Source organism: Nelumbo lutea, chromosome 1 (assembly GCF_056320005.1).
Source record: "Nelumbo lutea isolate HS-2025 chromosome 1, American lotus-T2T, whole genome shotgun sequence".
NCBI classification, from domain to species: Eukaryota; Viridiplantae; Streptophyta; class Magnoliopsida; order Proteales; family Nelumbonaceae; genus Nelumbo; species Nelumbo lutea.
Genome location: NC_142684.1, coordinates 104,648,615 through 104,670,680, shown reverse-complemented (window position 1 = coordinate 104,670,680; position 22,066 = coordinate 104,648,615). Strand labels below are relative to the sequence as shown.

The following is a 22,066-nucleotide window of genomic DNA, read 5'->3' as shown; positions in this document are numbered from 1 at the left end:
AAGGCGGACCGAGATCTTGATGATGATCAAGGACGCCCCCTACATAAAGTGGCCACCTCGCCTAAAGAGTAATCCAAATGAGAGAAATAAAAATCTATATTGTAGTTTTCATAAAGATCACGGTCATAGTACCGAACAATGTAATAATCTCCGGGACGAGATAGAGGGACTCATCCGTCACGGATACTTGAGAAATTTTGTACATAATGACAATAATAATAAAGCAGGTCGGAAAGAGGAGCACAGAAAGGATACCCTCGAGTCCAGCAGTAGACCGGCCAAAACCTTGCAGCGACCTCCTCCAGAAGAGAGGCCAGTTCTGGGAACTATCCACGTGATAGTGGGTGGTTCGGTGGTAGTAGGTTGCACTTCGGCTGCAGCACGGACGTTAGTCCGTGAGGCGGCCCGAGAAGAGCATAACCCTCCAAAAGAGGCCGAAGACGGAAGAACCGATCTTTTTCACAGAAGACAACGCACGAGGTGTTCACTATCCCCATGATGACGCGCTCGTCATAAAACAAAGGATCATCGACTTCGAAGTCTAGCACGTACTTGTGGACTCATGCAGTTCGGCGGACATCCTCTTCAAGTCGGCGTTCGACTAACTACATTGCAGAGAAGTGAGTTGAAGCCTGCGCACTCTCCTCTGGTGGGCTTCAGCAGAGAGGAAGTCAGGCCCTTGCGGAAGATAACAGTACCTGTGGAAGTCGGCACATGGCCTTGCGCGGTAAGACTCAACCACAATTTCCAGGTGGTCGTGACCCCCTCCCCATATAACGCCATAATAGGGCGGCCAATTATGCATATTCTGCAGGTAGTGGTCTCCACCTACTATCTGGCAATGAAGTTCCCCACGTAATTCGGTGTGGGGATAGCGTGGGGCGACCAGCTTGAGTCCCACAAGTGTTATGTTGTTGTCCTAAAGGGAAAAACCAAGGCAGCCAATGACCTCGAACTGGAGCGGCCGACGGAGCAAGGCGAGGAACGAGCTTCGCCCACTGAGGAAATAGTCGCGGTCCCGACCTCGGCTACAGATCCGGCACGAATGCTACAGATCGGTGCTTCCGTCAAAGAGCCTCTACGAATTGAACTGGTGAGTTTCTTACTTCAAAATTTAGATATTTTTGCATGGTCTGCGGCGGATATGCCCGGTATTGACCCTGGCCTTATAACTCACAAACTTAACACTGACCCTATAGTCAGACCCATTAGACAGAAGAAACGCAACTTAGCCCCGGATCCCTGGAGGGCGGTCGACGAAGAAGTCGAAAAGCTCCTCGCAGCGGACTTCATAAGGGAAGTTCATTACCCGAGTTGGGTAGCCAACCCAGTGCCGGTGAAAAAAGCAAACGACAAGTGGCGCATGTGCATCGACTACACCGACCTGAACCGAGCTTGCCCAAAAGACTGCTTCCCCTGCCCCGAATTGACCGCCTAGTGGACGCGACCTCGGGACATGAGCTGCTAAGCTTCCTGGACGCCTACTCAGGCTATAACCAAATCAAGATGGACCAGTCAGATGAGGAAAAAACTAGCTTCGTAACCGAGTTCGGCCTGTACTGTTACAAGGTCATGCCCTTCGAACTAAAGAATACTGGGGCGACCTTCCAAAGACTTGTAAATAAGCTTTTTTTGGCCCTTAATTGGCATGAAAATAGAATGTTATGTAGACGACATGGTCGTCAAAACACAGTTCTCGCAGGAATTAATTAAAGACTTAGATTCTGTCTTCCAAATTCTTCGTCAATATAGAATGAGACTAAACCCAAACAAGTGTGTCTTCGGTGTCACCTCGGGTAAGTTTCTAGGGTACATTGTCAACTGGCGCTGTATTGAGGCCAACCTGGACAAGATAAAGGCCATCCTAGATATGAAACCACCCTGAAAAGTAAAAGAGATTCAGAGGCTAAACGGCCGCATAGCCGCTCTGAGCCACTTCATGTCCGAATCGGCAGACCGTTGTCTACCTTTCTTTAAGGCAACCAAAGGCAAAGGGTTCGAGTGGACCCGAGATTGCCAGCTCGCGTTCGGCGAGCTAAAGACCTACCTCGCCACTGTGCCAACGTTAGCCAGACCCGAGGATGGCGAGGTTTTAGAACTATACCTCTTGGTGAGCGACAGGTGGTCAGTTTGGTATTAATAAAGGAAGTAGATCGGGTCCAGCGACCCGTCTATTATGTTAGTAAAATTCTGCAGGGAGCAAAGACGAGATACTCGCAAATAGAAAAACTAGTGTACGCACTGGTGATTGCAGCTCAGAAACTCTGCCCATATTTCCAGGCTCACCCCATCGTCGTCTTGGCTGACAAACCTCTGAGGCAAGTCTTACTCAAGCCCAAGGTTTCAGGTTTGCTGATGAAGTGGGCCATCGAGCTCAGCGAGTACGACCTCCAGTACAAGCCACATACTTCCATTAAGGCCCAAGCCTTAGCAGATTTTATCGTCGAGTGTATATTCAGCCTCGAAGCCCCTGAGCAGGTTGAGCCCGAGATCCCCAGTTCGGGTGAACCCGGAGCTCCCAAGCCAATAGAGTCTGAACTGCGTGAAGTAGCATCCAGTGTGGCATCTCTCCTGGTTAGGCCGAGCGCGAACTGGGATGAGGAGCCCTGGATCCTTCACGTAAATGGCTCCTCGAACCAGTAGGGCAGCGGTGTTTGAATAGTCTTATGTGGCCCAGGTGGCACAAAATTAGAATATGCACTACGCTTTGAATTCGTGGCATCCAACAACGAGGCAGAGTATGAGGCACTGATAACCGGGCTGAACCTAGTGCAAAAGGTAAGAGCAAAGCACATAGTCATCTGTAGCGATTCCCAGCTCGTGGTCAACCAGGTTACGGGCGAGTACGAAGCACGCGAACTCTCCATGATCGCATACTTAGCGAAAGTAAAAGAGGCCCTGCTCAACTTCCAGTCACACTTCATCAGGCAAATCCCGAGGTCAAAGAACACTGAGGCCAACACTCTGTCCCGGTTAGCCAGCACGAGTCACAACACCATGAGAACTGTGTACTTAGAGGACTTACCTCGGCCTAGCATTCTCGGTGGGGTAGAGGAGGTCGCTCCTGTCCTTGAAGCAGAGTCGAGCTGGATTGACCCACTCGCGAGCTTTTTGCTAGATGGAACCCTCCCCGCAGACCACAATGCAACCAAGAGGGTGCAGCGCCAGGCAGCCAAATACGTTATAATAGACGAATGGTTGTACCGACGGTCCTACACGCTCCCCTACTTGCGTTGCCTGCGACCTGCCGAAGCCGAGCTTGTACTCCGCAACACTCATGAAGGCCTGTGCGGCGGACACCTGGGGGGTAGAGCACTCGCCCAAAAGGCACTTCGACAAGGATACTACTGTTCAACAATGAAGGTAGAAGCCGTCGAGCTCGTTAGAAAATGCGACAAGTGACAGAAGCACGCCAATATCCACCATCAGCCTGCTTCCGACCTCAAATATCTCACCAGCCCATGGCCCTTTGCGCAATGGGGCATCGACCTCCTGGGGCCATTCCCGCCAGCAACAAGTGGGAGAAAAATCCTAGTAGTGGCAGTAGATTACTTCACAAAGTGGATAGAAGCTGAACCTCTGGCAACAGTCACAGCCCGAAACCTACAGAACTTCTTTTGGAAGAACATAGTATGTCGCTTTGGGCTACCTTGGGTACTGATCTCCGACAACGGCAAGCAGTTTGAAGATATCAAGTTCCAAGAATGGTGCCAGAGTATGTGAATTCGTCAGAACTTCACATCAGTCACGCACTCGCAAGCAAACGGTCAGACCGAAGTAATGAACAGAGCCGTCCTGCGCGGACTGAAAGCACATCTAGACCGAGCTAAAGGGTTATGGGCGGACGAGCTACCAAGTGTTTTATGGGCTCACCGGACTATAGAAAAAACCTCCATGGGAGAGACCCCCTTCAACCTCACCTACGGCACTGAAGCGGTAATCCTAGCGAAAATCGAAGTACCTACACTACGACTAGAAACATATGACGATCAGACAAATGGAGACGAGTTATGAACCAACCTCGACCTACTGGACGAGGTAAGAAACCTCGCACACATCCGGACAGTGGCCTATCAGCAGTAGGTAGCTCGGTACTACAACGCCAAAGTAAAAAAGCGAAGCTTCCGAGTCGGCGACCTGGTTCTCCGTAAGATTATGGTGCCCAAACCTGGCGTGGGCAAATTTGGACCAAATTGGGAAGGGCCCTATAGAGTAAAGAGAGCGCTCGGGGGTGCATACGAGCTCAAAACCTTAGAAGGCAAACAAGTACCCTGAGCGTGGAACATCATTAACTTAAGGTGATACTACCTATAGACCGCCAAGCGAAGTGGACGAAACCACCACAAGAGCCTAAGGGCCAGGATGCCGAGCTAACAAGAGGAACCTCGGCATAGGCAAGCAAAGAAAATGCATTATTATCAGTTCGGCAAAATATTAGTCAAAAGACTAAAAAGATCGGGCATATTATCAGTTTGGGCATATTATTAGTTCGGCGAGTGCAATTACCCAGGCAAGAAACAGATCGGGCATATTATCAGTTCAGCAAAATATTAGTTCGGGAAAAAGAACAACACTTAACCAAAAAGAGTGTTTATTCCATTGCAAGAAAAGGAAGAGTACATTTAAAAAAAAATTACAAGCCTGGAGCTACTTCTTCCTCATCAGAAGCCACTTCAACGACACGCGAAGGTCCTACCTCACCCTCGGAATCTGGCACGCCATTAGCAGCGTTGGCCATCTCCTGAGTTATACGTGAAGTAGATATGGCACTAATATCGAGATCGGTGTACGTGTTCCGGATAATCCACCGGCTTAGTTTGAATCCCCTTTTGTAAGAATCCACCATTAGGTCGTCAAAGCGCAGCGAGACGATGTAGTCATCAACGACCTTCTTCTTGGCATCTTCGATACCTTGGGAAAAGATTTGTGTTTTCTCCCTTATGTCCTCCTAAATATATTCGACCCGATGCTGCAGGTCCAGCCTTAGGTCCGCCATATGCTTCACGACCACCCCCATGGCCTTGGCATCCCTCTGAGACATCGCTTGCCTGGCCATAGCAACGCGAGTAGCCTCTTCGGTAGCATGAGCAGCCGCCTTAGCAGCTCAGGTATTCGCCTCGGCAGCACGAAAAGCCTCTTCGGCAGCTTGCGCTTGCCTCGAGCTCCTCTCCACATGGGCCGCTAAGGCGTGAATAGAAGAGTTCACCTACCAAAAGGAATAAGTGATTAATGACAGCAAGAAGTATGAAAACAAAGAGGACCGATAAGAAATTTGACTCACCACCATAGCATGAGTTATGACACGACAGGTGACCTAGTTCAAAGGAAGATTGGTCCAGGCCGCGATCTCCTCGGGGAAGGTGGCCTCCCTACTCTTCTGAAGAGCGTAGTTCGGCGACAGCACGCTCCTGAACTCCCCTTGGGCTCCTGAGCCCGAGGGCCCAACTCGCGTATGAGCAGACCCTGAGTAAGTAGGAGCACTAGAGTAGGCGGGAGCACCCGTGTGAGTGGTCTCGGCGTAAGGGGCCCCTGCCGCTTTCTGCATTGAAGGAGACACCTCGGGCTCCCTTGGTGGATCCTCTGACGTGTGGAGTGGAACTTAAGGCTCCTCATCCTGGGGCAGCTCGGTACGAGTTTGCTTGGCGACCCGCTTCCTCCTTTTCATGCCTTTGAATAGGCGCCCCCACGAGTCCTCTCTAAGTCCATCACACCTGCAGAAAAGAGTTCAGCATAAAAAAAAATGAAGGAACAAAGCGAACAAGAAACCTTTGAGCAAGGAACCTACCCGAACTCAGGCCAGCCGCAATAAGCTTGGCCTCCGTTAGGTACTGATGGCATTTTAACCCTTGCCGTGCCCATTGCTGGAGACCCTTCACCGTCTCTTTATTGAGAGTGACACCAGAATCAGGGGCGGCCTCCCCCCACCCGGTCTGAAAAGGCCACCCTTGTGCACTTCGCACCCCGAAGTAGTCTCGCTTCCACACCGGGACCTTGTTGGGAAGTTCGTGCAGAAGCTTAAAACCCGGGCAAGGAGACAGGTAATACGTCTGCATACCCCCAGGAAGAGAACCCGCTTGTTTCTTAAGCATTAAAATGGAGGAGAATATCTCCAAGTCTAAAGGGAAGCCCTGTTCGCAAAAAAGGGAGGTTATCCCTACCAAGTTCCGAATAGAGTTCGGATGAAGCTGACCAACGGTAACGCCGAAGTGGTTTATGACCTCGACGAGAAGGGGGTGGAAAGGCAATCGCAGCCCCGCACGAGCTGCTCCCAAAATATCACGATCTCATCAGGACCGTGTTCCCAAGGAAAACTACCCGAATGAATGAAATAGGCGTACCCCCCAGGCAAATTGTAAGAGATAATAAGAGATTTGAGCCCTTCGTGCGTCATGGTCGAAGGACCAAACCTATCCGGCATCCGACCTCGACTAGAGGTAAACGCCAAACTGCCCAAAGTGGCTCGGCCTACGGATTCGAAGTCGTCCTCAAGTTCCACCTCAGGATCACTAAGGCCATCGGAACCTACATCAGACCTACTTGAAGAATCGTCTGAGCTATCCAAGCTAGACATCGAGGAGAAAATGTTTTGAAGGCTCCGGAAACTGGAACAAGCAAAAACCTTGAAGGCGAAATAACAAGCCTAGACGCGAATTGAAAGGCTTGGACGCGAGCTGAAAATTGGACGCGAGCTCAAGAAGCAAATCGCAGAAGTGACAAATCGACTAGGGTCCCCTACTATTTATAGCCACAGTAATCGAGAACCAACAGTGCAGATCAGAGCCAATCTGATGGCCCGCATTTGCGCTAACCGCACGTCCCCTGTGACCAAGACGTGATTGGTGCACGTCTTTCTAAAATTGATGAAACATCGGTGCACGCCTTTCTGAAACTAACGATGCACCGGTGCACGTCTTTCTGAAACTGACGATGCACTGGCGCACGTCTTTCTGAAATTGACGATGTGCTACACATGTCTTTTTGTAACTGACAACTGCCAGCACACGTCTCCTCACCGTTCAAACTACAACGGCGTGCTTTTTTCAAAATCAAAAGACACGTGCTTTTTTGAAATTTGAAATAAGCGCGTGCCTCTAGGTCTGTCAACAAACGGACGCCTCCCGCCTTTTGGGCAGTCGAGAAACCCAAAGAACCCCGCGAACGCCTCTCGCGCTATCAAGATTCAAAGAACGGGACAAATCCACCTACCACCTCGTAGACTCCCCGCGCCAGGGCAAGACCCTTAGCGCGAGGAGTGGGGGGCAATTGATGAAGGAAGATTTGGCCCGACCTCATAGTTACGCAACATGTGGCAAAGGCAACAGCTCGGCACAAAAGCACGCCTAAGGCACGAGCACCAAGGGGAGGAACTAGCAGACCAAACTCCCCCACCAGCAGTCTGAACTCCCTACTAGGAGCCCGAACTCTCCCTTAGGCCCCAAGCCACTCAAAGGACAGTAACCTGAACTGGCCTGCCTTATAGCAGTTCGGGACACACCTCCTCGAATTGGCCTACCTTATAGCAGTTCGGGACACATCTCATCGAACTGGCCTGCCTTATAGCAGTTCGAGACTCACCTTACCAAACTGGCCGGCATATGTCTATGCAGGACATACCTCTGAACTCAAGACTTCACCTCGCTCACCACTCCAGCACTTCGCCTCTAGGACGCCAAACTGAACAAACTGTACCATGCCTGACATTGAGGAAGTCCGTACCCAAGGGCGGCACACCTGACTGACTTGGGACTTGATGCTTGATGGCCGCACTTCAAACGACCATCTGCCACCGCCACCTGACACCGCCATCTCCAGTTACAGAGATGGCCCCGACAAGGAGCAGTGGCGGTTTTGTCCCAGTAGAAAGGATGGCACTCGAACTGGCAGAAACAGATATAATCATACCTGACCTGACAGAAGCCTCGGAGTGAGTGCGCGAAGTGGTTATAAAAGGCCCCCTACCCCCAACAACAAGGTATGCGAACTTTGCGCCATCTGGTATTTACTTTGCCTTTGAGAGAATACTAACTTGAGCTTCGGAGTTATGTCACCGGTTCCCCCCCGGAGTTCCCTCATCTTCTTCGTTTCAGGCTCCCCGTTGCTCCAGTCAAAAATGAAATCATTAACAGCTAAGACCGGCCGGATTGCACTCCATCAATACATACGCAAGGTTGAACCATTTTTTAACCACTGAACTAGATCGGTTCAAAGCATGAAGTATAAATTCTCCCCAACTTGTTCCAATAATCCGTTTACACGTGGGTTTGATCATGGCGTAAAACTGGAAAAATGAGTCTCGCTCGTGTGCATGTGATTCCTTATTTCCTTTCCTCCATGATCCAACCTATTTGAAGATTTTCATTTTTCATTTTCTTTTACCTTCCACTTGCCCTTGAAACGCAGGGGCCTTTCCACGTGTTACGTTGTGGATGTTGACTATTTTGATGTTTAATCGACTAAGTTTTAAGAAATCAACAAATTGATAAAAAATGATTATTAAAATTAGCCTTAAATATAACTTTTTAGGTAAATTATAATTATTTATTGAATGAAATAGCATCTTATTATCTTAAAACTGTTTTGGCCACTGGTTTCCGAGTCGATAATTCGATCATCCAATTCGAACGGACGGCCCGTTGTGACAACAAAAGTTAAAATATAAAAAGAAAGGTCAAAAACCGTTGAGCGAGTCGACGGATCGATGGTTCGATCGCCCAGGTCATTGGGTCGTTGACCGATTCAACTGTTTTTGTCTAGGGACCGGGATTGGGGTAAAATGGAACCAGTTGCCTGGACAGTTCCCAGGCCGAATGATCCAATTGTCCGACTGTCTAGGTCAACGGTGGTTCAAAAACCGTGGTTTTTTTTTATACTTTTGGATTTTCACAATTCAAATGTTTCTTCTATTGTGGGCTTTATTCGAGCGTGTATAGTTTGACGAAGGTATGTTCCTTTTTTTTTTTTCATTTTCTGCTTTTGTTTTTTTTTTTTTTGTATTATTCTTCAAGATCCTCCAAAACGGTTTAGGGTTTACCACCATTTTATTTCTTCTCTTTTGTTTTTTCTTTGGGTTTTCATGTGCAATGCTTTTTTTTTTTTTAATTTTCTTACAAGGTGTTCTGCTTTGTCTCTTTCTTTGATTTCGTATGTGTTTTGTTCAATCTCAAAATGGAACTTTGGACTCGATTTTCTAATTTTTTTCCTTGGGTTTTCTAGTTTGGTGGATTTGCTGCCATTTTTTTTTTCTGTGTTTAAGGTCACTTTGGATTTATTTTTCAAGGTTTTGGAATCCCTCACAATGTCCACCCTTCGCATGATTATGACTATGAAGTTATTTTATCTAATTATTGATATCTAGAAAAAATGACTCAGAAACGAAACCATTCTGGCCACTGGTTTCTAGGTCGACGGTTCGACCATCCGGTTTGAACAGACAACAATTCGTTCTGACAACAAAATTAAAAAAATAAAAAATAATAATTAAAAATAAAAAGGTCAAAATTGTTGAGCAGGTCGATGGTTCAACTGCCGGGATCAACAGGTCGTTGATTGATTCAACAATTTTTGGCCAGGGATCAGGTTTGGGGGGAAAACAAAACTGATTGCCTAGACAGTTCCTAGGCTAAACGGTTCTACCATTCGTGGCAAGTAGTTCTCTATATGAAACAAAGGACAGTTTTAAAGTAGAATTCAGAACTATCATTGTATGACCGTATTCTTTTATATGAGATGCTTTGCTGAAGCAATATTTAAAAAATGAGCATATGATGATTTTTTTTTAAATCTTTATATGAATTTCAAGGTTTGAGTAATTATAATTACAATTTCCTTATTAAAAAAATAGCAAATAACAATATCTTTAATGTAGCAAATAATAATATAACAATTCCGATACAACCCGTGGGAAGCAGGGCCGCTCGGCTAGTATACACATTTGTTTTGTGACACAGAAAACCCGTATTCTATATGGTATAGGATTCGGCTCAAAACCAAAACCCGTTTCTTACCGAAGAAGCATTCTTCTTTTGAGAGTACAGTATTAATTCGAGTCCGGATCTGGCGGCTGGCGGCTGACGCTGCCCTAAACGAGACCGGATCTACTCCTAACATATGGCGCCTCATACGCGTCTTATACGCACATAGTACGAGAATATCTTCCGTATTTATAAATTATTATTTAGGAGAGATGCTTGTAATATACGGTAGATATACATGTGAGTCACCAAGTGTGAGGAGTAGATCCGTTCGGCCTAAACTCCTATGGTCCCAACTCCCAATAATTAAAAAAAAAATCATCGTAGCCGTGTATTGGGACCGGACCGTGTATCCGGGATAACGGGAAGAGAATCTGGAAAAGTGCCGTTAGTATCGGGTCCGCGTACAACTGACGAAGTCTACTCGCCTGAACTTTACTTTCTGGAATTCTTCTGGTTTCCCATGTCATTAACTTCGTGCCGATTTAAGCTATCCGAAGACGGAAAAGGAACAAACACAGAGATGGGTTTCGTTGCTCTGCTTAAGTTGGTCGCCAAAATCATTGATCTTGCCTGGTATGCGAATTTCTTGTGATAAAATTAGAGAAAGAAGGAAATTTTGAATATATATAACGTATTTCTTCTTATTTCTATTTTCTCAATGTTTTCTTTTCGTTCATCTTCAAAGAGGAGTCTCGGGTGATTAGGCTAAGAACCTCTAATGGTTCTTCTCATTTTGCAATTTGGTTGGAAAGAAAACTCACTACTTTGCAGGAACATTGATGGGTTCATAATTTCTCCTTTTATCTCTCTATTTCTCTCTGTTAAAGGGCTAAAATGACATCTAGAAAAGCTGTTGCTTTTCTGTTTGCTCCATTTTTTATTGTTTTTTTGACTGTAGGGTTCTTGATATTCTCATTGTTCTTTGTTTCTACAGGCCTCTAGTTACTCTGGTTTATCCAATGTAAGTGGTTTTTCCTTATTTTAGTTCGATTGTAAGATGCTACAAGTAAGCTTCATCCATTATCGTCTGAATTTAAGTGTTTTGTTTAAGTTTCAGTGTTTTCAATGAGGCCTTATTTTTTGGTCTTTTGTATTTGCTTATAGATATTCTTCAATTCTCGCAATTGAGAGTAACTCCAACGCTGAGAACCAAAAATGGCTCACTTACTGGGTTCTCTATCCTCTTATTATTCTTTTTAACTCTGCATCTCTGAAACTCGTTGAGTGGTAAGTTTGGTACCTTTCATCATTCTGTCACGAGGTCTTGAACATTATTGGATCTTTATTGAAGTCATCAAAATGAAACTGAATTAGTGGAGTTAATCTCTGATTACAATTAATATATGCACCACAATTGTGACATTTCCCATTTGATCCTATTATCACCTTTCTGAAGTAAAAATTCATATTGATAACTGCTCATTTCCCCATTTTACCAGGATCTTCTTTTTTCGTTATTGTTGTCCCCTACTCTACTCCACTTTGTTTTACCATAACAAGGTATTTCAACACTTCACATTTACTCAAAATCCTCCTTTTTCCAGGTTTCCATTTTGGCCTTACCTGAAATTGATGGCTGCCTGCTGGTTGGTGCTACCCCATTTCAATGGTGCTGCTCGTGCATATAAACACATTGTTAGACCCTGGTTCTTGATGGAACCGCAAATATTTTGCAACTGGTTTGTTAAGCGAAAAGAGGATTTTGTTTCAAGTGGATCAGAAGATTTCCTAGTTGCAGCCGAGAGAGATATAAAAGAGAATGGATCTGAAGCATTGTCAAAACTCATAACCAGAAAGGTAAGACATTATAGTAGAGTATTGCATTTGGACGCCTTCTTGCTTAATTTCTCCAAGATCCTAGATAAATATCAATAAAGCAAATAGATGAAGCTCCGACTCTCTAATGTTCTCAGAGTCATAGCTTATCTGCTTATATTATCATCTCCACTAAATTCCTTTCTATTATTTCTTCTGGAAATAGGACCCACTAAGGGTAAGGAACATAAGAGTGTATTGTGTTTAAGCTTTATCACTTGTAGGAAAGGTAAAAAAAAAATGACAAAACACTGCTGAAAAGTTTGATCAAAGTCATGATGCAATTAAGAAAATCAAAATGCAGAATAGAGTAAGAGTTCTGTGGTTCGGCAGAACACCTATGTCAAAGGATGACATGAGAAAGTTTTACACCAGGAAAAATTTAGATTTATATGATTGATAAAAAAAATTACGATTTCTATGTAGCCTTTTGTCTCACCCCTATTCCTGTCTACTATGAACTCTAGAAGCATGCAGAGATGTACTCACACACACAGACATACTTGGTGCAACTACTGGTTTTCCCCCTCTATAAAAAATTCTCTTTTATTGGGCATTTCATGGTGAGCAGTCACTGAACATTTTTTAATATAGTAAATCTATCATAAAACAAAAGTAAGTTCTAGTCCAAGAGCAAGGGGCCATTGATTGATGTAGTCAGCAGCGACAAATTCTCAGGCTAGCAAGTGTGATAACAAAGGCTCAAGTCCAAGAACAGCTCAACAGCCACATTTGCAAAAGAAATGCCAAGAGGTAGGTCCATATCCGGTCTAACCGCCCCAAGACTATCATTGAGTGGTGACCCTTTAGTTAATGGGATAGGCACTTGATCTGTAACTGTTTCATGTATTTAATTCTTTCATTTTGGCCTAAATAATAATTTCAGAGACACCTCTGCAGGTGCATTATTGCATCTCCACTAAATAGATTTAACCTTCTAAAGTAGTGGGGTTTTGACTATCCGTTTTAACCATTCTATTTTCTGAATATGTATGTTCCTTGAGTTGCCCATGAATAAATTCCAAGTTAATCCATGTTATAGGCTTGCAACATGGAGCCTACTATTGTTGAGAAAGTGACTGAAGCAGTGACAACCATTGATAACAATGTGGCAGTGGCTTCAGAGGAGGTAAGGATTTGATTCTTTTTCAAGACACAACAATGATCACAATGAATTAACTGTGAGTCTTAGTATAAATATTTAAGTGCTTGGATCCTACTTTTCATTTGTTCTAGGTTAAAAGATAAAGCATTGATCTCTGTTTGCTGAATGACCTCTACTTTTCTTTTACTCTAGGTCAAGTGCATGGATCCCGGTTTTGCTTGGACAGAAATGGCAGAACACACTGGAAATCAAATTCCTATGTTAAATGGCCCAAGGATAGTGTTGACAGCAAAACATTTTGGAAGTGAAACTCCCCATTTCACTGGTCCCACCAGAGACAGCGGAATGCTTGGAAGTCAAATTCCTGTGTTAACTGGCTCAAAGAAAGCACAAAAGGAGTGGACTTGTGCACTCTGTCAGGTGAGCACTAATAGTGAGTCAGATCTACAAAGTCATCTTCATGGGAAAAAGCACAAGGCTAAGGAGGCAGAACTTGAAGCAAATAAGAGAATAACCAAAAACAAGGCTACCTCTATTCCAAAACTGAAGAATGATGGTCAGTCCATGGTAGCACCAGACAGAGATACTTTTAGTAATGAACCAGAGCCTAAGGATTTTGGTAGTCAAATTCCTGTGTTAACTGGCTCAAAGAAAGTACAAGAGGTGTGGACTTGTACACTCAATCAGGTGAGCGCTAGAAGCAATACAGATCTACAAAGTCATCTTCATGGAAAAAATCACCAGGCCAATGTGACAGAGCTTGAAGAAAATAAGAACATAACTAAAAACAAGACTACCTGTATTCCAAAACTGAAGAATGCTGGTGAGTCCATGGTAGCACCAAAGATAGATACATTCAGTAATGAGCCAGGGCCTCAGAATGTTGGGAGTGAAATTCCTCGGTTCACTGGTCCACCAGAAATAGCAGAATGTGTTGAAAGCTCAAAGAAAGCACAAGGCAAGTGGACTTGTACACTCTGTCGGGTGAAAGCTAGTAGTGAGATAGATCTACAAAGTCATCTCCATGGTCGAAATCACAAGGCCAAGGTGTCACAACTTGAAGAAAATAAGAGCATAACTAAAGACAAGACCGTCTATCTTCCAAAACTGAAGAATGCTGGTCAGTCCATGGTAGCACCAAGTAGTCATACTTTTAGTAATGAGCCAGGGCCTCAGAATGTTGATAAACAGGGTGAAAAGATGGTGGAAGCCAAGGCTCAGAAGAAAAATGAACCTTGGATGAGAGAATCTGCATTATGGTGCGATACATGCAAAATACAATGCCCTGGCGTGTCACAAATGATCTCCCATCTTCTTGGCAAGAAACATAAGGCCAAGCTGAACGAACAGGCACAGTAAAAATAGGTAGTGACCTCATTGAATCCACCACAGGAAGGTCAACAATAACAGATACGTATGTTGAAGTTATGGAGGTTAGTTTTGAAAAAATGAATATGATGTACAAGGGTAAATGAGGTGGAACAACTCGGGAGAGGAATTATCCTAGACAAAGTTGTGTATCTGAAAGTGAATATTCTATACTAGACAAAGTTAAGAGGTTAGACTTGGGTTTTTTTTTTTAGATTACTGAAAGTGAATGTTCTATACTCCTATGGTGATTTTTTCTGATCCTAATTATACTACGGGAAGGGTTATAGTAGAAGGTGTATTTTGTTGGCAATCCCTTTGTTTCCCTCTCTCTCTTTGCCCAGGGAAGTGATTTCTGGGCAAAAATTGCCCGATAACTCTGATGCCAGTGTTGTTACATGTTTTCACTTATCTGGGTAAAGAGAGAGGCAGGAGAGGATTAATGATTTCGGCGGGTGGATAAGCAACTTATCCCTCAAGGACCGGACAAGTTGCTTTCTATGAGACCCATATAGTGGCGCAAGAACATAGGGAAATTGATCAATTACCCGGTTTACCAATTTATCCCATGATACAACAAATGAACGGGGCCTTAGACACAACAATTTATATAATTAGCCTAGTTATTTGAAATCAAGTTGGCATGTGATGATGGAGAGATTGAGGTTTAATACCCAGGCTTTAACCCCCCAACTTCCCTCTCCATTGTTTGTTTGAAAGTGTAATAATTACATTAGGAATTATATTGGTATTGGTGAACTTTTTTTTCTCTCTCAACTCTGAATGCAAAGAATGTTCTTTTGAATTCTGAAAACTGTCAAATGTCCATTTTAATCCCATATATGAGATTTTATTTGTCTATGTAATTCAATAAAAAATAATATAAAAAACTATTATAATGATTAATAATTAATTAATAAAAATCAATAGTTATTAATAAATAATTTGTGTTAATTAATAATTAATTATAATCATTATTATTATTATTTAATGATTAATAATAATTAAATAATATAATAGTTAATAATTAATTAGCAACTATTAATTAATTTTTAATTAAAATATAATTTATAATTAATAATAATTATTATAATAGTTACTTAAATATTAATAATTAATAAATATGAATTATTAATTAATATTAGTTAATATAACAATAATAATATTTAATAATTAATTATAATTAAGAATTAAGAATTAACAACAATAATAACTATTAATTTTTTGTAATTCAAAAAATAAATAATATTAAAAATGTTATCATGATTAATAATTAATTAATATATTAATAATAATGATTATTATTGATTACATTACATAATACTAATTAATTATTATTAACAACTAATAAATAATATTTAATAACTTAATACTTATTATTATAATAATTAATTATGAATTATGAATTAATAGTAATTATTTAAATATTAAATATTAATTATAACTTTGGAGCCGATGCATTGATTTTTTTTCGTCGCAGTCGCAGGGACGACAGTTTATTATAAGAGGATTAAAATGGACACGGTCGTTAGCCTGATGCCTGGTATCTCCTGCCATGCTGCCATCTGAACACGTTCCAACACCATTCCAACGTATGCGGTGTGAGATAGCGTTGGAATGGTGTTGAACGTATTACAATTTTGATGGCAGAGGAGATTCGGACTCCGGACCTGGGCCTCGGGTGTGGGCATGCAGTCGTAGAGGTAAGAGGAGGAATACTTTTGGAATTTCGAAATAAACCTTGAAAAATGAAGAAACCGTAAATTCGAGGGCAAATTACAAAAAACCTGAGCATTCAACGAATCGGACTTCATTCGGTGTCACATTTATTTTCCTTCCAAGTTCCAACTTTTAACTTTTCGGGTCAGCGATAAGTTTAATGACTCCAACAAGGGATTAATCCCTTGTGGATAGATCAAATTTATACAAACATTTTCCCTACACTGCTAACTGCTAAGATGTTTTAATCTCGTAAAATTTCGGTTCGTAAGGCTAGTAATGCTTTAGCTCACACTTTGGCTTTTAATGCCTGTAAATATGATATGCAAGCCTCACATGAATGATCTGATGTTGTATTAGTGTTAAATAATTAATATACTTTTTGCCTAGCAAGAAAATGAAAAAGTAGGGACAGGTCTGTTGCAGATTTCTGAATTTATAAAAATTCAAAATGTCAAATGTCCTATTTTATACCTCAATACTCATCTGTTAATTAGTATCAATTCCAAGCTAGCACCTGTGCCAATTGTACTTTGGGTTTAAGAATTCTGATTTTGGGCTGAATCGTCGTTTAACTTTTCACACATTGAATACGTCATGGGTGAGTCACTGTGTCGTGGCCTTCTTTAAAGGTCATCATCACGCACATCATTTCCTACGTGAGTTGATTTAAGATGTAATTAAATTTATGATTATGTGGCAAATTAAAATCAGTCATGTTGAAACTCATGCACATCTTAGCATGTAATTGGAACATTTCATGTATTTGTCACTCGGAGACCTTTTTAATACAGGATTGGAATGTACTGTGGGAACTCAAATTTGCATCTTTACATGAACAGTCCAGCTAACATACCAACTTTTTTTTTTGGTAATAGCTAATGTACCAACTGAGACACCCCTCAATTGGTAAAAGGGTGGATTCTTATTTTCAAATCTTATCAATCTAATTGATCAGTTCGATTTCAGTTCAATGTTTAAAAAAAAAAAAAATCAAAGGTATTGGTTTGATCTCGGTTAACTAATATGAAAAAATGGTAGTTAATTGAACTTACCGCTATATATTTATATTATATATTTCTAATATTTATATATTTATTATATATTATTGATGAAAGGTGATTTGGCGCGACCTAATAAGTAGAGGTCACGTGGATGTGATATGCCCGAAGGATGACAACTCAACGAAAAGAGCCCAGTCAGCAATAGTTAGAGCTCGGGTGTTCAGTCACCTTGGCACAAAACCACCTCGGCATAATGGAAGGCCTTATCTTCTCCCCGCCTAGACCGGGCGGAGACGATAAACCTCCTTAATTGGTATGTTACTCCCTGACTAAAGCGTAAACAAACCTCATCTACTCAGGCCGAAGATCCTGGGACCGTTTCGTAAGACCCATGACAACTTAGCTATAAAAGGGCTACAACCCCTCCAAAGCCCAGGTGATTTAGTGCGATCTAGCTACTCTCAGTTGGAGGTCATCTGGCTTCCAGACAGACGGCGGACTGAACCTGCAAGTATATCAGAGAACCCCAGGATGCTAACTCGGTGAGGTCACTTCGATGCTTAAGTTAGTAGGCTAGTAGCGAGCTAAAATTGCTTGAAAGTAGAGAGCTTGAGAGCAGGAAATCACGCATACCTTGCACCCCCGAGGGGTGGTGCCTTTATATAATGGAGTCCTCACGGGTTTTGCGGAGTGGTTCCGAGATTCTTGTTATGATGAGATCTGTTTCCGCAATAATGGGGATAACTTGGGGCTTATCGAGTCCGCCCGAATCGGTCGGGGGAGATAACGCTAGCTGTTACGCGGCGTGATCCCGCGAGGCCCGGAATCTAATGGCGAGATCATTGGGGTTGCCACGTAGTGGTCTGTTAATATTACTCGAGCTACTGCTCTTTAGATCCGGCCTGGGGCGAACACCGAAGTGCCTTGGGATCGAAGTGGTCCTGATCCGACCTTACACCAAGGTGAACTCGTCCCAAGGTGGTTTGATTATCTGAGCTCGATTTGTTGCGGACTTGGCATGTCAGGCCGAGCTGTCATCTTACTAGTTAGGTCGCGTCCACGTGTCCCCCTATTACTAGGTCGGGCCAAATTGCCCTTCATCACCAGGTATGTGCGATTGTTTACATTCAAGCTCCTTAATATCCAAAGCTTTAGTTTGCAACCATAGCATATTACTAACTTAAGCATCGGAGTGACCTCGCTGGGTCTTCCACCCCGAATTGTCTGATTTATTTTCTTGTAGTTCAAACTAGCTCACTACATAACTAGCTCCCAAGTCATCTTCCAGCTAGGAGCAACCATATCGCGCATCATCAATTATAAATTCAAAAGAATATGAAAAACCAAAAAACCAAACTGATCAATTGATTAGCTAATTAGTTTTGATTCGGTCTAATTTGATGATGAACCCTTGATAGGTTAGTGTGATTTGTACCAAGTAGACTTGGCAATTGGGTCGGGTTCGGGTTGGGTCAATATATTTTTGCTTGATTTTAGGCCAAGTTGAATTTCAGGTTGGGTCATGAAATGCTAGACCCTAACCCTAAATGTTCGGGTTAGGGTTGACCCATGGGTCATCCCAAAAAATAGTGAAATTTAAAAAAATAATGAAAAATACATGAAAATACTAAATTTAAATGAATTAATCTTAAAATAAAAAACTTGAACATTTAATAATTAAAGAGTAAACAATAAAGAATAAAAAATAAATAGTAAAGAATAAAGAGTGGAAACTTCTAAAAAATACATAAATAGTCCCAATTAGACTTGGCAATCAGGTCAAACGGGTTGACCCATGACCCAACCCAATCCAACCCATTTTCTCCGAGTTGGGTTGGGTCGGTTTCATAGGTTGGGTCAACTTTTTGCCATGTCTAGTACCAAGATATCTCATTTTTTTCAATTCTCAGTATTATCATTTAGCTCTATTTGGAATAAGGGTGGCCACGAGCCGAGCTCTTTAGCTCAGCTCGGTTTCAACCGAGCTTCGAGCCCAATTTATAGGCTCTTTTATTAATCGAGCTGAGCTTAAGCCAAATAAAGCTCGGCTCGTGAGCCGAGCTTGAATAGCTACATAATAATAAAAATAAATAATAATAATAATAATAATAATAATAATAATAATAATAATAATAATAATAATAATAATAATGATAATAATAATAATAATGATGATGATGATGATGATGATGATGATGATAAATATAAAGTTATAGAAAATAATATATATAATAAAAATATTATATATAATATTTTTATTTTTATATATAATAATAACTAATTATTATAATTCTTAATTTTTAAATATCAAATAAAAATATTTTTTGTATATAACTTTTTTTTTTATAAAAAATTTTTCTTAAGTCGAGCTTGAGTTGAGCCAAAACCGAGTTTATGAGCTTTAGACTTGAGCCAAGTTTGAGCTTGAGCCTTGTATTGCCTTGGCGAGTCGAGCCCAAATAATTAGTTATTTGGCTTGGCTCGGCTCAAGTTCACCCCTAATTTGAAAGGAGTAAAATATGTATAGTACAAATACATACAAAATATAAGATTTTGCACTCTACATACTTGCATTTGTACTCTTTCCAAATTAAGCCTAATGCTGCGTTTGAAAGGAGTGTAAATACCGGTTCAATGCATTATTGCATCCCGGTTCATAATTTCATGCGTTTGGAGGCGTTGTAAAAACACCCTTAAGATCGATGTAAAATTGCAAATATGTCAGGATTTACATCGATCTTGCGGTGAAAAACAACTTCGGTTTTCTCGAAGTAAAACTTTACGCCCTTCCTTCATCGAGGGAAATAGGCGAGGAGTTTACCTCATCCACTATTGGCATGATGCAGTCGACTGTCATGCTCGGGGCTTTTGTTTCTCGGAGGAGGGTTTCGGTTTTCTGGATTTGGAGTCTAGACCGCTCCCTCCCTCCCTTTCTCCTTCTCCGCGATAATAAAACCCATCTCCACTACTTCTGTCAGCATCCTTTTAGCATAACAAAACCTAGCTCCCTTCCTCCCTTTCTGGATTTTTGAGAGACGTCACCAACACTAGGGATGTTCACGGGTCGAGTTGGGTCGGTTTATTGAGATTTTTTCAACCGACCTGACCTGGTCGGGTCATCTAAAATTGAAACCGAAACCGATTCTGTGTTAAGTAAAACCGACTTGGTCGGTTTGAATCGGGTTGGGGCAGTTTGGATCGGTTTCGGCTATAAGTTCAACCATGTTAATAAATTGAAATTTCAAAATTTTGATTCTTGTGAGTCAAATTGTATTAGAGATTGTACTTGAGTTGAGGGGCTAAGGGGGACAGACCAAGTTAGAATACAAGTTATCAAGAAAATAGAAACTATGATCCTTTGTATATTTCAAGAAACTTTCTAATCTAAGTAAAAAAGGGCACCTAATTTTAATTGTAATTGGTTGTCTATTTGGTGTAAAAGACCAAAGAAACTAGGATCCTTTGATTTTTTTCTTTAAACTTTTTTAGAAAAAATTTCTTGTCTAGTTGTCTTACAATACTTGCCATTAATGTTATTCTAACTAGAAGACTGTAAATTAAGTTAGCTTGTAACTAGGATAGAGACAACTTAGTTAAATAGGAACTAAGTAGGTTGTGATGAATCAATTTTTGGTCATGTATCAATTTTTTTGTGCTATGTACCTCATCATTTGGTCTGCTTCCAAGTGGCTGATGATTCAGAGGTTGAAGTGAACTCCTGTTGGATGAGGACCTGGATGCCGAGTTGACCAGGCCAAGCTAGGGGTAGATTAGGTGATGAGCTGTCTAGGCCGAGCAAGGCAGGTTAGGTGACGAGCTGACCAGAATGTCGAGCTGCCTATTAGGTGTCGAGATGACTAGAGAGCCAAGCTGCCTGGTGGCGAGCTGGATTGATTGTTGAGCTTCGTAGTTCTTTAGAGACCTACAAGGAATGAATGTCAAAGGACCCGGGGTGGCTAACCCAGCAAGGTCGCTCCGATGCTTAAGTCAATACTCTCATAGTAGACTTCGAGTTAAAAATCACAAAGTTTGAGAGCTAGAATATGTTTATTTGCCCGCCCTATGCCATTGGGGTTGGTGTCTTTATATAGTCATTGTTTGGCATGGGCTTCACGCACCGCATCCGAGATTTCCGAGAAGTCGTCTAAGTGGTCTGAGATTCCCTGAGGCAAGTGCCATGCACCATCAACTTGGCGTGGGCCAACTTCCAAGGATCGTGGGAGTGTTAGGATATGCATGCCGAAATTGTCGGTGAGCACGTCTCGCAGGTTGCTAGGTCGGCGCCTGTGCCAGGCCGCCAGGTCGGCGCCTGGGCCAGGCCGCCAGGTCCGCTTGGGCCAGGATGCCAGGTGGGACACCAACAACTTGGCTAAGGCAAGTTATTGCCTAAGTAGTTCTAGGTGTCACCTAGTTGTTCTGAAGTGCCATGTGCCACAACATAACTGGAGGGCCAAATATGCCCTCATCATTTGCCCCCCACTCCCAAGCTAAAAGTAACTTGGTGAAGGGAGTAGATTGCTCCTTTTGTCCTGAAATGACTAATTCGATGAGCTCGTAAGCATCGATTCAATTTCTTAGGCTTTAAGAGCGACTCGCAGTCCACTCTCCTTACCCTTGATTTTGCCCATGCCGAAAAGGCAACTAGGTCTTATGTGGTGCCGAAGTCTTTGCTAGTTCAGCACTTTAGCCCTTATGCTTTAGGAGCGACTCGTACTCCACTCTCATTGATCTTTGATTTTTCCCATGTCAAAGAGGCGACTGGGTCTTATGTGGTGCCGAGGTCTTTTATCAGCTCAGCGCTTTAGAGCTACGACTGCGTAGCATTAGCCTCGTTAGTGACGTTGGTTACCCACTCCTACAAGAAGCTACTAGGAGCTCGACCTACGGGGGCAGGATTACTGACCTTAGGTCACTAGGTCACCAGGTCGTGCTTGGGCCAAGCTGCCAGGTGGGACACCATCAACTTGGCTAAGGCAAGTTGTTGCCTAAGTGGTTCCGGGTGTCACCTAGTTGTTCCGAAGTGCCACGTGTCACAATATAATTGGAGGGCCAAATTCGCCCTCATCAGGTTGTAACTACTA

At 42.5% G+C, this 22,066-nt stretch overlaps 1 protein-coding gene across 2 annotated transcripts; it reads left to right on the top strand.

Moving 5' to 3' along the window:
- Nucleotides 1-10,310: 10,310 nt before the first annotated feature.
- Nucleotides 10,311-14,501, top strand: LOC148876556 (uncharacterized). 2 transcript variants are annotated; one of them, XM_088974065.1, is made up of 7 exons: nt 10,311-10,547; nt 10,909-10,935; nt 11,079-11,201; nt 11,519-11,771; nt 12,468-12,542; nt 12,832-12,918; nt 13,087-14,501. In XM_088974065.1, exons 1-7 carry the CDS (start codon nt 10,435-10,437, stop codon nt 14,251-14,253), a joined length of 1,845 nt encoding a protein of 614 aa, XP_088830191.1. In that variant the 5' UTR covers nt 10,311-10,434; the 3' UTR covers nt 14,254-14,501. The 2 variants fall into 2 exon arrangements, with proteins under 2 accessions (XP_088830191.1, XP_088830123.1); XM_088973997.1 differs by lacking the exon at nt 12,468-12,542 and having other exon boundaries at nt 10,335-10,547.
- The last annotated feature ends 7,565 nt before the right edge of the window (nt 14,502-22,066 follow it).

Excerpts from the sequence above, each read along its gene's own strand:
- LOC148876556 (XM_088974065.1), top strand. The coding sequence starts at position 10,435 with ATGTCATTAACTTCGTGCCGATTTAAGCTATCCGAAGACGGAAAAGGA. Across the intron at positions 10,936-11,078 it reads GTTACTCTGGTTTATCCAAT|ATATTCTTCAATTCTCGCAA; the intron begins GTAAGTGGTTTT and ends ATTTGCTTATAG. Across the intron at positions 12,919-13,086 it reads TGGCAGTGGCTTCAGAGGAG|GTCAAGTGCATGGATCCCGG; the intron begins GTAAGGATTTGA and ends CTTTTACTCTAG.